The following is a 13,976-nucleotide window of genomic DNA, read 5'->3' as shown; positions in this document are numbered from 1 at the left end:
AAAAAAACACTGGTGAAATTACTACTCCAGAGGCAGCACGGTGGCGCAGTGGTTAGCATTGCTGCCTCACGGCACCGAGGTCCCAGGTCCGATCCCGGCCCCGGGTCACTGCCCCATGTGGAGTTTGCACATTCTCCCTGTGTTTGCGTGGGTTTCGCCCCCACAACCCAAAGATGTGCAGGCTAGGTGAATTGGCCATGCTAAATTGCCTCTTAATTGGAAGAAATGAATTGGGTATTTAATTTAGAAATTAAAAATTACTACTCCTTCTTGACCCATGATGGAGCAAAATTTCAGCCTGATCACTGGTGAGGTTCAACATTCACGCACCAGTTTGTAATCCTCCAGCGCCTTCGGGTCAATTCCATCGGCATTCCAAATCGAGCCATCTATTTCACCAACACCGATACACTTGGCTCCATAGCGATGCAGGTACCTCATGGAGTGCATGCCTACATTACCAAATCCCTGTGGGATATTAAAGAAAAACACAAGAATTGATTTACATCAAGTGCTGACACTTCCTGCAACAGTCTACTGCCAGAGCTTTCAAAGATGCGCACAAGAAACATTTTTTCCTTTGAAGTTCTTCCCTTCATAGAACATAGAACATAGAACAGTACAGCACAGAACAGGCCCTTCGGCCCTCAATGTTGTGCCGAGCCATGATCACCCTACTCAAACCCACGTATCCACCCTATACCCGTAACCCAACAACCCCCCCTTAACCTTACTTTTATTAGGACACTACGGGCAATTTAGCATGGCCAATCCACCTAACCCGCACATCTTTGGACTGTGGGAGGAAACCGGAGCACCCGGAGGAAACCCACGCACACAGGGGGAGGACGTGCAGACTCCACACAGACAGTGACCCAGCCGGGAATAGAACCTGGGACCCTGGAGCTGTGAAGCATTTATGCTAACCACCATGCTACCCTGCTGCCCCTTCATCACTATCCACGACTTTTGATGGGGAATGTTCCCTGGGGCACCAATATCGCCTCTGGTATCTCACTTTTGTAAGTATTTTTCTTGCGGAACACATCACTGATCAGCTCACCACCCCTGCTCTCACCAGACAGCCACCCACATGCACTTTTCAGCATGAAGTCACCCATGAGCAGAGCAGGGAACCTGATGGAATTTGTCATTTCTCAAGCTCAAGGCAGTGAGGTCAACTGAAATAGCCCAAGGGCTGCCCTGGCTAATTTAGGAGAGACTGGAATTTGAACCAATGAGATTGCAATCTACACGCAGCAATGCTTTTATCCAGGACACCAGATTCTAAATGAATACATGGGCCCAATGTTTCCCAAGGTGAAAACCATGGTGCCACAAAATAGGCATCATAGGAATTTGTACAAAGAACTTTTCACCAGAGAAAACAGTAAGCCAGATTTCAGGCATTCAGACCACTAAAACGTTCCAATTGCCATATGCAGCCTGCAGAGGCATACTGTTTTATTCAGCTGCAGGCATCTAGAATTCAGTGCATCGGTAATCCGTCGCCAGATTCAGAAGATAATCTTTCCACATCAGTTGGCTTTTTGTCACAGTCTTGATTAAATTTACCGATTGTTGAGGATGAGGAGAACCGTACAGCAGTGCATTTTGTATTCCAGTAAGCCCGTGTATAATAGGAAAGGCTGTGCTTTCTATCTGGGTCTCATCATTCAGCTAGGTATTAGGTAGGTGAAAGCTTAACTGGATCAGAAAGGGTTGCAGGTTTGGGAATGATTGGCGACAGCATCCAGGTAGAATACAGAATGTAAACGGCCTTAAAATGTAGTCGAGTAAAATCAGTTACACTGATGTCAGCTTTTTCTTTCTCTATAGGGAGTAACGGATCAAGCCCATAGCTCAAGACACTAACACTTGAAGAAGCAGTTCAGAAGATAAAGTAAGGTCAGCTCGTTGTTCAATATTCTTTACAAACCTGAATAACGAAGGTTTTATCGCCAAAGCCAGGGGTCATGCCCAAAACACTCATGTAGGATGCTTCATTGACAAAATTCTCTATCCCATGGAAGACGCCACGTCCTGTAGCAGAAATACGGCCGTGAATGCCACCCTGGCTGATGGGCTTGCCAGTCACACAGGCATGAGCATTTATATCCTACAACAGAGATAATTTATACATATATATATATTAAAACATGTACAGAATAAAATAATCATTTGGTGTACACTTAAGCTGGCAAACAGAGGGCCCCTCCTATACGCCGGCCACTGCTAGGATTGAAACACTGTCAGTGTCAGACTGCAATCAGTATCTCCACATCTCCAGTTACAGGAAAATTAGAGTGGCCTCACTTCTCACAGCAGAGAACTCAGCTGAAAGCTTGGACAATTAAAAACAGTTATAACGTACAGGGCAGGAATATGCCCAGTTTGATTCTTGCTCTGTGCAGTTTGCATGCGAGTAAAATAAAAACAGAAAATGCTGGATAAACGCAGCGGGTCTGGCAGCATCTTTTGCAGAGGGAAACACCGAGTTCACGTTTCGAGTCCGCAGGACTCCCCTCAGAGACTCTGCCTCCTGATGCCAACACAGTTGGGGCTCGGCTGCAGTGCGCCATAGTCAAATGGCAAGATAAAGGTCACCCATGAAGAACAGCCAGCTGGCAGATGTATGGGGGTGAGGTTCCCAGGCATCAATGGAACTACAAGTCTGTATCTGCAGGAGAGGAAAGGGACATTAGCTTTTACTTTCTCTTTCATGAGAATCATAGAATTTACAGTGTAGGAGGCCACCTGGCCCATCGAGTCTGCACCGGCCCTTGGAAAAGGCACCCCACTCAAGCACACACCTGCTCCACCCCATCCCCTCAACCCAGCAACCCCAATCAACCCTTTTTTGGACACTAAGGGCAATTTGGCATGGCCAATCCACCTAAACTGCACATCTTTGGACTGTGGGAGGAAACCGGAGCACCCGGAGGAAACCCACGCACACACGGGGAGGACGTGCAGACTCCACGCAGACGGTGACCCAAGCCGGGAATCGAACCTAGGACCCTGGTGCTGTAAAGCAACTGTGCTAACCACTGTGCTACCGTGCTGCCAATGAGATGTGGGTATCGCTAGCAAGGCCAGCATTTTATCACCCATCCCTAATTGCCCCTGAATTAACTGGCTTGCTGGGCCATTTAAGTGGCAGTTAAGTATCAATCATATTGCTGCAGGTTTGGAGTCACAAGCAGGTCAGACCTGGTAAGGACGGCAGATTTCCTTCTTGAAAGGGGCATTAGTGAACAACAACTAGTGATACTTGTCATGGTCGTCATCATTGAGGTTAGCTTTGTATTCCAGATTTTCTTTTGTTAATTTAGTGTAAATTCCATGATGGGATTTGAACCCATGTCCCCAGAACATTAGCCTGAGCCTCGAGTCCAGCGACATGACGACTACACCACAGTGTCCCCCAGATGACAAGTTCTATAAACTGGGGAAGCCAACAGAAAGAAACATTTCACTGAAGTCTGCACTCTGATTTGCTCAGATTTCAGTTTCAAATCACTCGGCAGAAATGTAACAAAAATCTACTAACAAGGCAATTAAGAACCCAAATTAAATTACCCTCTAGCTATTTTCAAGGAGAGTTCAGCGCCCGGCGCACTGACCAATTTTAAAGAAAAATTAGAAAAGTTGGTTTCATAACATGTGCGCCTCTCTCAGCCAGCCTCAACACAAGAGGTTTTCAAAATACAAAACCAATCAATTAAACAGTATTTAATGCAAGAAGATATTTAACTAATCTTCAACACAAAATGGATGTTTGCAAAGACTATAGGGAAACATGAACAATGCTAAGAAAGCAGGCAGGCACAGAGCCTGTATGCGTATTGAGAAGGCAACTCCCAGACGAGACTGAAACTGTAGGTCAATTAGCATACTGATGGCCCATCTCCAGGAACAAAGGAATAACATTCAAGTAACCAATACTAAGGCAGACACCCCGGCGCCAGAAAGACACAAACAAAGCAAGGCCAATGGCCACCTAAGACACGTCCAGCCATCAGGGCACCCACCCCTTTTATTGGTCGAGATCGATATCGATGATCAAGATGCGGTCGAATTAATTGGGGCCAAGTTTAAGGCCCGCCCAAAAGCGCGCGAAGCCCCCTTCAGGTATAAGAAGAAGCCCGAGAGAGAATCGCTCTCTTGGACTCGGCTCTCGAAGCGGAGAGGCCCGTCCACCAGCTGCAGTAAGTCCAAGGTCAACGCTCACCATCAGACAGACGACCTTAGCTTTTCTCCTGTTACACCTTCGCACCCAACAGCCTCAGGTCCGAACAACGGTCATTGTTCCTGACTGAATGAGCACCCAAAGCTAAGTATAGGCGTTAGCGCGAGAGATAATTTAGTTTATGGTATTTGTGCATGAGTAGAGATTATGGTGTGTAAATAAATAGTATTGACTTTGAACTAACTAACTGGTGTATTGGCTCTTTGATCAGTATTCGGGTTTGAACCTTGTGGCGGTATCGAAAGTTACCTGGCGACTCTAGATCAAAACATAATTAGGATTAAGGAAGGCGACCGCTGTATTTATAACCAGATAAATATAGCAAAATCTATTTTTTTAAAACACCCAAATCTTGTTGGAAGTGTATTGGATTTTTGTCTCTAATCCACACCAATCTGCTCCTGCCAACCAACTATGATTACAAGTCTGCCACAAACCAGATGTTCCACTAACTTTCCCCTTGACCACTTCTACATACAATCTGCAAGTGCTGTACACGTCGGTCAGCAAGGGACAGGAGGGAATAATTCTCAATCATACAAAATACATGAAAATCCCTCCAAAGCTGATGGTCCACATCCTTGCTGGTCCTAAAAGTCTCACCCCCTCCACCCCAAATTACAGACCCCCTCCCTCCACCCAGTGCAATTATATCATTGTTAACTCCCTCGTGCTGACAGACTCGCAAAGCTGCCTCGGTGACAGCAGCTGAAGCCTGTGAGCAGGTTACTGGCTACAGATATAAACAGAGTAGGTAACAGGTGAACATAGTTTCAACTGTAAAGGGATGTGTCTAAATCGGTCACTTTATCCACTATAATTGCCTGTGAGCTGGGTTAAACTCAAAAAATCCATAGAAAAGCTATTCCCACAATATTTCTGTGTACAGCATATTAACCAAATCTTCTGCAAATGTGACAATGCCGGAGTCACAAACAGTTGCTTGGTGATTAACAGCAGCCATTTATAAATGATATTCATAACCGGATGCAGAAACATGCATGATCCACTTCGCTTTCAGCCGAGCAGCTAGCAAGCTTGTGGCTTCATGGCTGTGGGTAGTGATAGGGTTTGGATTCAGCCTGTTCTCTAGTTCTTACATTTTAGCACTCAAGACAAAAGAATGTCATTTAGAACATAGAACATAGAACAGTACAGCACAGAGCAGGCCCTTCGGCCCTCGATGTTGTGCCGAGCAATGATCACCCTACTTAAACCCACGTAACCCGTATACCCGTAACCCAACAATCCCCCCATTAACCTTACACTACGGGCAATTTAGCATGGCCAATCCACCTAACCTGCACATCTTTGGACTGTGGGAGGAAACCGGAGCACCCGGAGGAAACCCACGCACACACGGGGAGGACGTGCAGACTCCACACAGACAGTGACCCAGCCGGGAATCGAACCTGGGACCCTGGAGCTGTGAAGCATTTAGAACATAGAACATAGAACAGTACAGCACAGAGCAGGCCCTTCGGCCCTCGATGTTGTGCCGAGCAATGATCACCCTACTTAAACCCACGTAACCCGTATACCCGTAACCCAACAATCCCCCCATTAACCTTACACTACGGGCAATTTAGCATGGCCAATCCACCTAACCTGCACATCTTTGGACTGTGGGAGGAAACCGGAGCACCCGGAGGAAACCCACGCACACACGGGGAGGACGTGCAGACTCCACACAGACAGTGACCCAGCCGGGAATCGAACCTGGGACCCTGGAGCTGTGAAGCATTGATGCTAACCACCATGCTACCGTGAGGCCCCTAAAGCAAAGTGGAAGGATCTCTACACAATAGAGTTGTTGGGTTACTGCTTCCTCAAGAGCTAATGACTATTCCCTACTTGGCCAACGCCCACAGTTTATGGGGCTGAAATTGCAGGAGGAACTGGTGTGGAGGCCTCTATTGCACCACTCAACAGGACAGCGTCCGAGAGTGTCCCTCAACAATCAACTTTGCAGAAGTGACACTATTTCACTTGCATATGTAATTGAAATTCAAACACACACTGGTCTGCCATCTCTTGGCAATCTGATCCAGTTACAGATTCAGCTCCCATCACTTACACCATGAGAGACAACCTGGGCTAGTAAGTGGGCTGCATGAATGGCCTTCTTTCATCTCAGTGCGCCGCAAGATTGAAATTGGACTTGTTCACCACCCATGAAGAAGATTAAATATATTTAATACACGCCAAATATTTCATGATGAGTTACAAAAAATGCTTAATCATTTATATATTAATAGAATGTCATGAACTTCAAATGGGAAAAACAAAATAAATATTTACACTTTGGACGCAGAGGGAGTGCACAGCTCTCACAGTCAATGTTGTGAGCTCGCTCCTCACTTCACTCACCCTCGCTTTACACGCGAATCACTTCAGCCATACCGGTAGGAAAGAAACGACCCGGATGGAAATCAGCCGAATGTGGCAACCCTGCGCATGCCCAATGGTTTACAAAAGGTCTCGTGCACCGCACTCAGAACCCAGGTGGGCCACATGTGGTCCCCGGGTTGTCCACCACTGACTTTAACTGCCCAGGTGTTGTCCATGCCAGGAATATGGTGTTAACCATTTGGCATTACCAAAGGAGTCAATTACAAAATACCACCTTTAATGACCATCTAGAGCAGTTCAAAAAGCATTTCACCTGGATTTACCCATCACTAGTTTTAGCCAGAAGTTAGTTCTTCCAGCATTTTCCATCAGCTGTTCTTTGATGAAGTGTAGTTTAATGGAGCTTGTCGCATTGTGTAAATTGTGCAGCAACTTGTGGATGAGGAAGAAAGATTGTAATTGGGGATTGCCTCAAGTTTAACAGTACTTTCCCCATTCTTTAATGGTATGTGAGCATTGCTGGCAAGTCCAGTGCTTATTGCACAATCCATCGTCCTTGAGAAGGTGGTGGTGAGCCATCTTCTTGAACAGCTACAGAACATGTGGTGTAGGTATACCCACAATGTTGTTAGGATAACAGTCCCAAGAAAGATCCAGCGATAGAGAAGGAATGGTAGTGTAGTTCCAAGGTAGGATGGTGTGTGACTTGGAGTGGAACTTTCAGGTACTGGCACTCCCACATGCCTGCTGCCATCGTCCTTCTAGCTGATGGAGATTGCAGATTTAGAAGGTACAGTTGAAGGAGCCTTTACAAGTGCTGCAGTGAATCTTGCACACGGTGCAACAACGCTGCTGCCGTACATTGGTGGTGAAGGGAGTGACCGTAAGGTGGTGGATAGGGTGCCACAAGCAAGCAGGGTGCGTTGTCCTGGATGGTGTCGAGCTTCGAGTGTTGTTGCAGCTGCACTCATCCAGGCAAGTGGAGAGTATTCGACTGTACTCCTGACTTTGCAGATGGTGGACAGGCTTTGGGGAATCAGGTAGTGAATTACTCACTGCAGGATTCCTCGCCTCTGACCAGCTCTTGCAGCCACAGTATTTGTATAGCTAGTCCAGTTCCGTTCCTGGTCAATGGTAAGCCCTAGGTGGGGGAATCAACAATGATACGGCCACATTTTGGCAATGCTGATCATGCATTCGTTTTGCAAAGACACCAGCTCATCCTCAACCTCAATTTTCATGAAATTGCTGTACTTGCACATTAAATTGCAATTAAACTCACCTCGGAATGTTACGGTTGGTATCCAATGGGGCTGGTTTAGCACACTGGGCTAAATAGCTGGCTTTTTAACTGGGCAGCAGCACAGTTCAATTCCCATACCAGCCTCCCCGAACAGGCGCCGAAATGTGGCGACTAGGGGCTTTTCACAGTAACTTCATTTGAAGCCTACTTGTGACAATAAGCGATTTTCATTGAGGGGGATTTATGTTCCAACAATGTCACTCAACTGCTCTGTCCCAGAGAGGGAACAAATGGAGTGGTTAAGGTCTCAGGGCGGCGCAGTGGCTAGCATTGCTGCCTATGGCACTGAGGACCCGGGTTCGAATCCCGACCCTGGGTCACTGTCCGTGTTGAGTTTGCACATTCTCAGTGGCTGCGTGAATTTCACCTCTACCCAAAGATGTGCAGGGCAGGTGGATTGGCCACGCTAAATTGCCCCTTAATTGGAAAAAATAATTGGGTAATCTGAATTAAAACAAAAAAAAGGGAACAAATTAAACTATGAAGTCTCATTCTTATAGGTAGTAGACTATTGTTGAGATTTAAAACTTAATTTTCTTACTTTTCCTATCTCTTGCGATACCTCTTTGACTCTAAGTCACCATATTTCCTTCTGCATTTCCCATCATTCCCAAATCTCAACGATTCAGGAGAATGACTGTTGGTCTCTCTATTTATCAAGGTCCCAGATTCCACGTTGCCCTTGCTCTGCCATTATCAGCTTGCACCTCCAGCAATTTTCAAGACAAACATTTTTATGTGGAAGGGCGAGGAGAAACGATAACCACTCCAACATTATGAACTGCTGTTACTTTTCATGTCACTGCACTGGAGAAACTGGTTTCCTCTCCCCACACCCCACTCACTATTAGGACGGCAGTTAGTTGCTATTTACATAGAATTTACAGTGCAGGAGGCCATTCGGCCCATCGAGTCTGCACCGGCTCTTGGAAAGAGCACCCTACCCAAGGTCAACACCTCCACCCTATCCCCATAACCCAGTAACCCCACCCAACACTAAGGGCAATTTTGGACACTCAGGGCAATTTATCATGGCCAATCCACCTAACCTGCACATCTTTGGACTGTGGGAGGAAACCGGAGCACCCGGAGGAAACCCACGCACACACGGGGAGGATGTCCAGACTCCGCACAAGCCGGAATCAAACCTGGGACCCTGTAGCTGTGAAGCAATTGCGCTATCCACAATGCTACCGTGCTGCCCACTATTAGAGGAACAAAAAATACAAAATTAAATGCTGAGCGTATAATACAACAGTCACATAACATTCCTCATTTGTGACAATTTAATGGTGTGGGAACATTTGAAAATTGAGACACAGCTGAAATTACAGAAGTGATGTTCAATAATGAAACTACAGCAAGTGAACTAATGATCTGAAAGTCAAGTTTAATCCTTAAGCTCTTTTTGCAAATATATCGTTGTCTATTATAGTCTTCACAAATCCTGTGTTTTCTTAACTTAGCTTTAAGAGCACAGATGGCATTTGAATATCAAGAATGCGCTTGAAGGCTCTCTCATTGTACATTTTTGAAAAACAATAATAATCTTTATTATTGTCACAATGAAGATACTGCGAAACGCCCTCATAGTTGCCACATTCCGGCACCTGTCCGGGTACACTGGGAGAATTTGGAATGTCCAAATACCTACTAGCACGTCTTTCGGGACTTGTGGGAGGAAACCGGAGCACCCGGAGGAAACCCACGCAGACACGGGGAGAACGTGCAGACTCTGCACAGACAGTGACTCAAGCCGGGAATCGAACCAGGGACCCTGGAGCGGAGAAGCAACAGTGTTAACCAATGTGCTACCGTGCTGTCCTAACTATTACCATCCTAACTTTCATTTTAGGAAATACTGGATTTGACAAAATGGTTTGAAATAGCCAGTGACACAGCAGGTTTACCGCGGGTGTGATTGCAATATCCCAGGTTAGACCGTCTGAACCGTGTGCTGGACTGAAAGAGGGGCCAGGGTCTCTAACTCATTATGCAGCAACTTTGGCTGGAAGCACAAAGTCTGGCTGTTGTGCGAATGCAGGAACAGGCACGGCACTGCAGTCTTTCATAGGGAAACGGTCTACCAACATTCACAATCAAAGATCACATGCATAATGGCAGCTTGAGTAACAAGTGCTGTCTCTGAAGCAGCAGCAATCAGGGACATGCTCAAAAGCAATAGTAGGTTTAATGGCAACATTTTTGGGTGCTTTCTTCTTTGGAAAAGCAAAAGAGCAGAGATCAGGCTGAAGGTCACAGGCTGCAGGTGCAAAGGAAATGGTAAATAGCTGTTATCTGGACGTGAAGGGCAAAGGCTCCGAAGTTGGTCTATGATCTTTCATAGCAGTAATGAATGCTTGAGCAAAACTGCAGGCTTAACTGACACACCAGCTAGTTGGAACAAGTACAATATTATTGGTTTTAAAAACAAAAGACTGATAACAGCCTCCCCGAACAGGTGCCGACTAGGGGCTTTTCACAGTAACTTCATTGAAGCCTACTCGTGACAATAAGCGATTTTCATTTTCATTTCATATAGGAAAGATTGATTGGACCAAATAGGGTAGGAACAAACAGATAAAGCCATTGTAGAGGATAAAATTAAAGCATTGTTGATCCAATATGGCATGGTAGCTAACACTGCTGCCTCAGTGCCAAGAACCCAGGTTCAATTCCCAGCTTGGGTGACTATGTGTATGGAGTTTGCATGTTCTCCATGTGTCTGCATGGGGTTCCTCTGGTTTCTCCCACAGTTCAAAGATGTGCAGGTTAGGTGGATTGGCCATGACAAATTGCCCCTTAGTCTCCAAAGATGTGTAGGTTAGGTTACGGGGTGGCAGGGGAGTGGGCTTTTGTAGAGTGCTCTTTTGGAGGGTCGGTGCAGATGAGCTGGGCCGAATGGCCTGCTCCTGAACTGTAAGGATTCAATTATGTGGATTTGATAACACAGAGAGAAGACGCTGATCCAACTGAACTATGGTTCAACTTCAGTGCCCTTGTGCTTTCAAACGAGCCATTTTGTAGACAATTTCAGGGCAAACAATGCAGCTCAATGAATCGTCTGTGCATCAAACAAAATGTTTCTCATTTATATATCCAGTGCCGAGTCCGTGACTGCCTTGCTTTGGGGGTGGGTAGGCAAAATATGGCTGCTATGCAGAGGCCTCTGAGGCTCAATGAGCAAGCAGAGGTCATTCATTTCTTTAACCTGTTATACCAATCAATGTAGTCATGGGGCAGGATTCTCCCCTACCCGGCGGTGCGGGCAGTCCCAGCACCGAGGAGTGGCGTGAACCACACAGGCGTCGGGCCGCCCGGAAGGTGCAGAATCCTCTGCACCTTCAGGGGCTAGGCCGGTGGGGTCGGCGCCATGCCAACCAGCGTGGAAGGGGCTTGGCACCACGCCAACCGGTGCCAAAGGGCCTCCGCCTGCCGGTGCGAGTTGGCGCATGCGCACGAGCACCAGCATGTGCTGGCGTCATCCCAGCGCATGCGCAGGGGGGTTCGTCTCCGCACTGGCCATGACTGAGGTCCACAGCAGCCGGTGTGGAGGTAAAGAGTGCCCCCACGGCACAGGCCTGCCCGCGGATCAGTGGGCCCCGATCGCGGGCCAGGCCACCGTGGGGGCACCCCCCGGGGCCAGATCTCGGCCCCCCCCCCCAGGACCCCAGAGGCCGCCTGCAGAGCCAGGTCCCGCCGGTAAGTACCAGGTCTAATTTACGCAGGTGGGATCGGCCTAAAACGGGCGGGCCGCCCATCGCGGACCAGAGAATCGCCGGGGGGCCGCTGCCAGCGGCGTCCGACCGGCGCGGCATGATTCCCGCCCCTGCCAAAACCCCAACGCCGGACAATTCGGCAGCCGGCGGGGGTGGGATTCACACAACCCCTGCCGATTCTCCGGTCCAGCTGTGGGGTCGGAGAATCCCGACCCTGATCTGTATCGTAACTCTATCCATCCACCTTGGTTCTCAGGTTCAACATTTTGAATTGAGCTAGCAACTTATGTTTTCTGCAGAGTCCCCAACGTCCCCCTGATTTTAAAGTTGCATCCTTTGTCCCCCCCCCCCAACAATACCGCTACAAATCTTAAAAATCTCAATCAATTTGAAGGTTGCAATATGGCCAGATATAAACATTAAGAACAGTAGAAACAATATCTGGCTTGGGCTGTTGACAAGGGTTGTACAGAGTTGCCACTCTGCTGGCTTTCACCATTCCTGTTGCCATTTAAATCATTCCTTCCACCCCATCATATTAACTATAAAGATAGATAATTTACATAGATGATTTGGAGTTGGGGACCAAGTGCAATGTGTCCAAGTTTGCAGACGACACTGAGATGAGTGGTAAAGCAAAAAGTGCAGAGTATACCGGAAGCCTACAGAGGGATTTGGATAGATTAAGTGAATGGGCTAGCGTCTGGCAGATGGAATATAATGTTGACAAATGTGAGGGTATCCATTTTGGTTGAAATAACAGCAAAAGGGACTGTTATTTAAATGATAAAATATTTTAAAATGCTGCTGTGCAGACACCTGGGTGTGCTCGTGCATGAGTAGCAAACATTTGGTTTACAGGTGATTAAGAAGGCAAATGGAATTTTGTCCTTCATTGTTAGAGGGATGGAGTTTAAGACTAGGAAGGTCATGCTGCAATTGTATACGGTGTTAGTGAGGCCACACCTGGAGCAGTGTTCAGTTTTGGTCTCCTTACCTGAGAAAGGACGTACTGGCACTGGAGGGTGTGCAGAGGAGATTCACTAGGTTAATCCAAATAGGTAAATGAAGGGGTTGGATTACGAGGAGAGGTTGAGTAGACTGGGACTGTACTTGTTGGAATTTAGAAGGATGAGGGGGGATCTTATAGAAACATATAAAATGATGAAGGGAATAGATAGGATAGATGCGGGCAGGTTGTTTCCACTGGCGGGTGAAAGCAGAACTAGGGGGCATAGCCTCAAAATAAGGGGAAGTAGATTTAGGACTGAGTTTAGGAGGAACTTCTTCACCCAAAGGGTTGTGAATCTATGGAATTCCTTGCCCAGTGAAGCAGTTGAAGCTCCTTCATTAAATGTTTTTAAGATAAAGATAGTTTTTTGAAGAATAAAGGGATTAAGGGTTATGGTGTTCGGGCCGGAAAGTAGAGCTGAGTCCACAAAAGATCAGCCATGATCTCATTGAATGGCGGAGCAGGCTCGAGGGGCCAGATGGCCAACTCCTGGTCCTAGTTCTTATGTTCTAACACTCTGCAACATCACCTGGTGTGGCTCAAGAGTCCCATATATACATGGCAGTCTTGGTCACATTTGGGGACGGTGAGCAGTGGGCTGAAGGTGCAGGATTCACAGGCCTTTCTTTTGAGTAGGAGTTTGTTTCCTGCCCAGAAAGGCTGCAGATTGGCTTGAGCTGTCACACAAACACTGAAGCTTATATCCACATTAATACACACCAGGTTCATTAACAAGCAGACAATCTGCTCCACCCTGATGTTCAGATTACCATGTGCCGAGGTTGAAAACTGACTCCTATTTTTTTAAAAATAAACATTTTATTGAGGTATTTTTCGATATTATAAAACCACAATAAACAATGTACATAAAACTATAAACATAGTGCAAAAGCCATCTCCCTCCCTTACATGCTCACCTTTATTAACTCCCTACTCTAAGCTAAACTAAACCCCCCCCACCCCCCCTTCTGCTGACGATTAATTTTTCACGACAAAGTCGACGAACGGTTGCCACCTCCGGGCGAACCCTAAAACTGACTCCTATTTCAAAGGGCACTGAACAGAGGAAGTTTATGGAGTCACTGACTATCGCAACAAAAGAAACAGTGCATGCTGCAAGCCTGAAGTCAGCACAGTGTCAACATTTAAAATGGGGAACAAATCTGACCATCAACATTAGTGAAACGCCAATAGTAATGTTCCTCAGAATGAATGAGGCTTGCACCCCACCACAAAGAGTAAGCCGAGGTGCAGGGACAAATGTGGAAGTGGCTTTGGCGTAGAATATTCTGCTCACTCAGCATGACAGACAAAAGGGTGTGGTTCATTGCTCATTGT

General features: G+C 46.8%; 1 protein-coding gene across 1 annotated transcript in view; it reads right to left on the bottom strand.

Annotated features, from left to right (window-relative positions):
• The window catches only part of LOC119956001 (glutamate dehydrogenase, mitochondrial), a 104,248-nt gene that overhangs the window by 44,240 nt on the left and 46,032 nt on the right, over positions 1–13,976 (bottom strand). Inside the window, exons 7-8 of the mRNA XM_038782663.1 lie at positions 1,940–2,119; positions 331–468 (exon numbers count right to left, since the gene is read on the bottom strand). Of these exons, the coding sequence (XP_038638591.1) occupies positions 331–468; positions 1,940–2,119 (318 nt within the window). The remainder of the gene's footprint in view (positions 1–330; positions 469–1,939; positions 2,120–13,976) is intronic.

This window comes from Scyliorhinus canicula, chromosome 22 (assembly GCF_902713615.1).
Source record: "Scyliorhinus canicula chromosome 22, sScyCan1.1, whole genome shotgun sequence".
NCBI classification, from domain to species: domain Eukaryota; kingdom Metazoa; phylum Chordata; class Chondrichthyes; order Carcharhiniformes; family Scyliorhinidae; genus Scyliorhinus; species Scyliorhinus canicula.
Note: the sequence above shows the minus strand (reverse complement) of the source record. Positions and strands in the feature narration are given on the sequence as shown.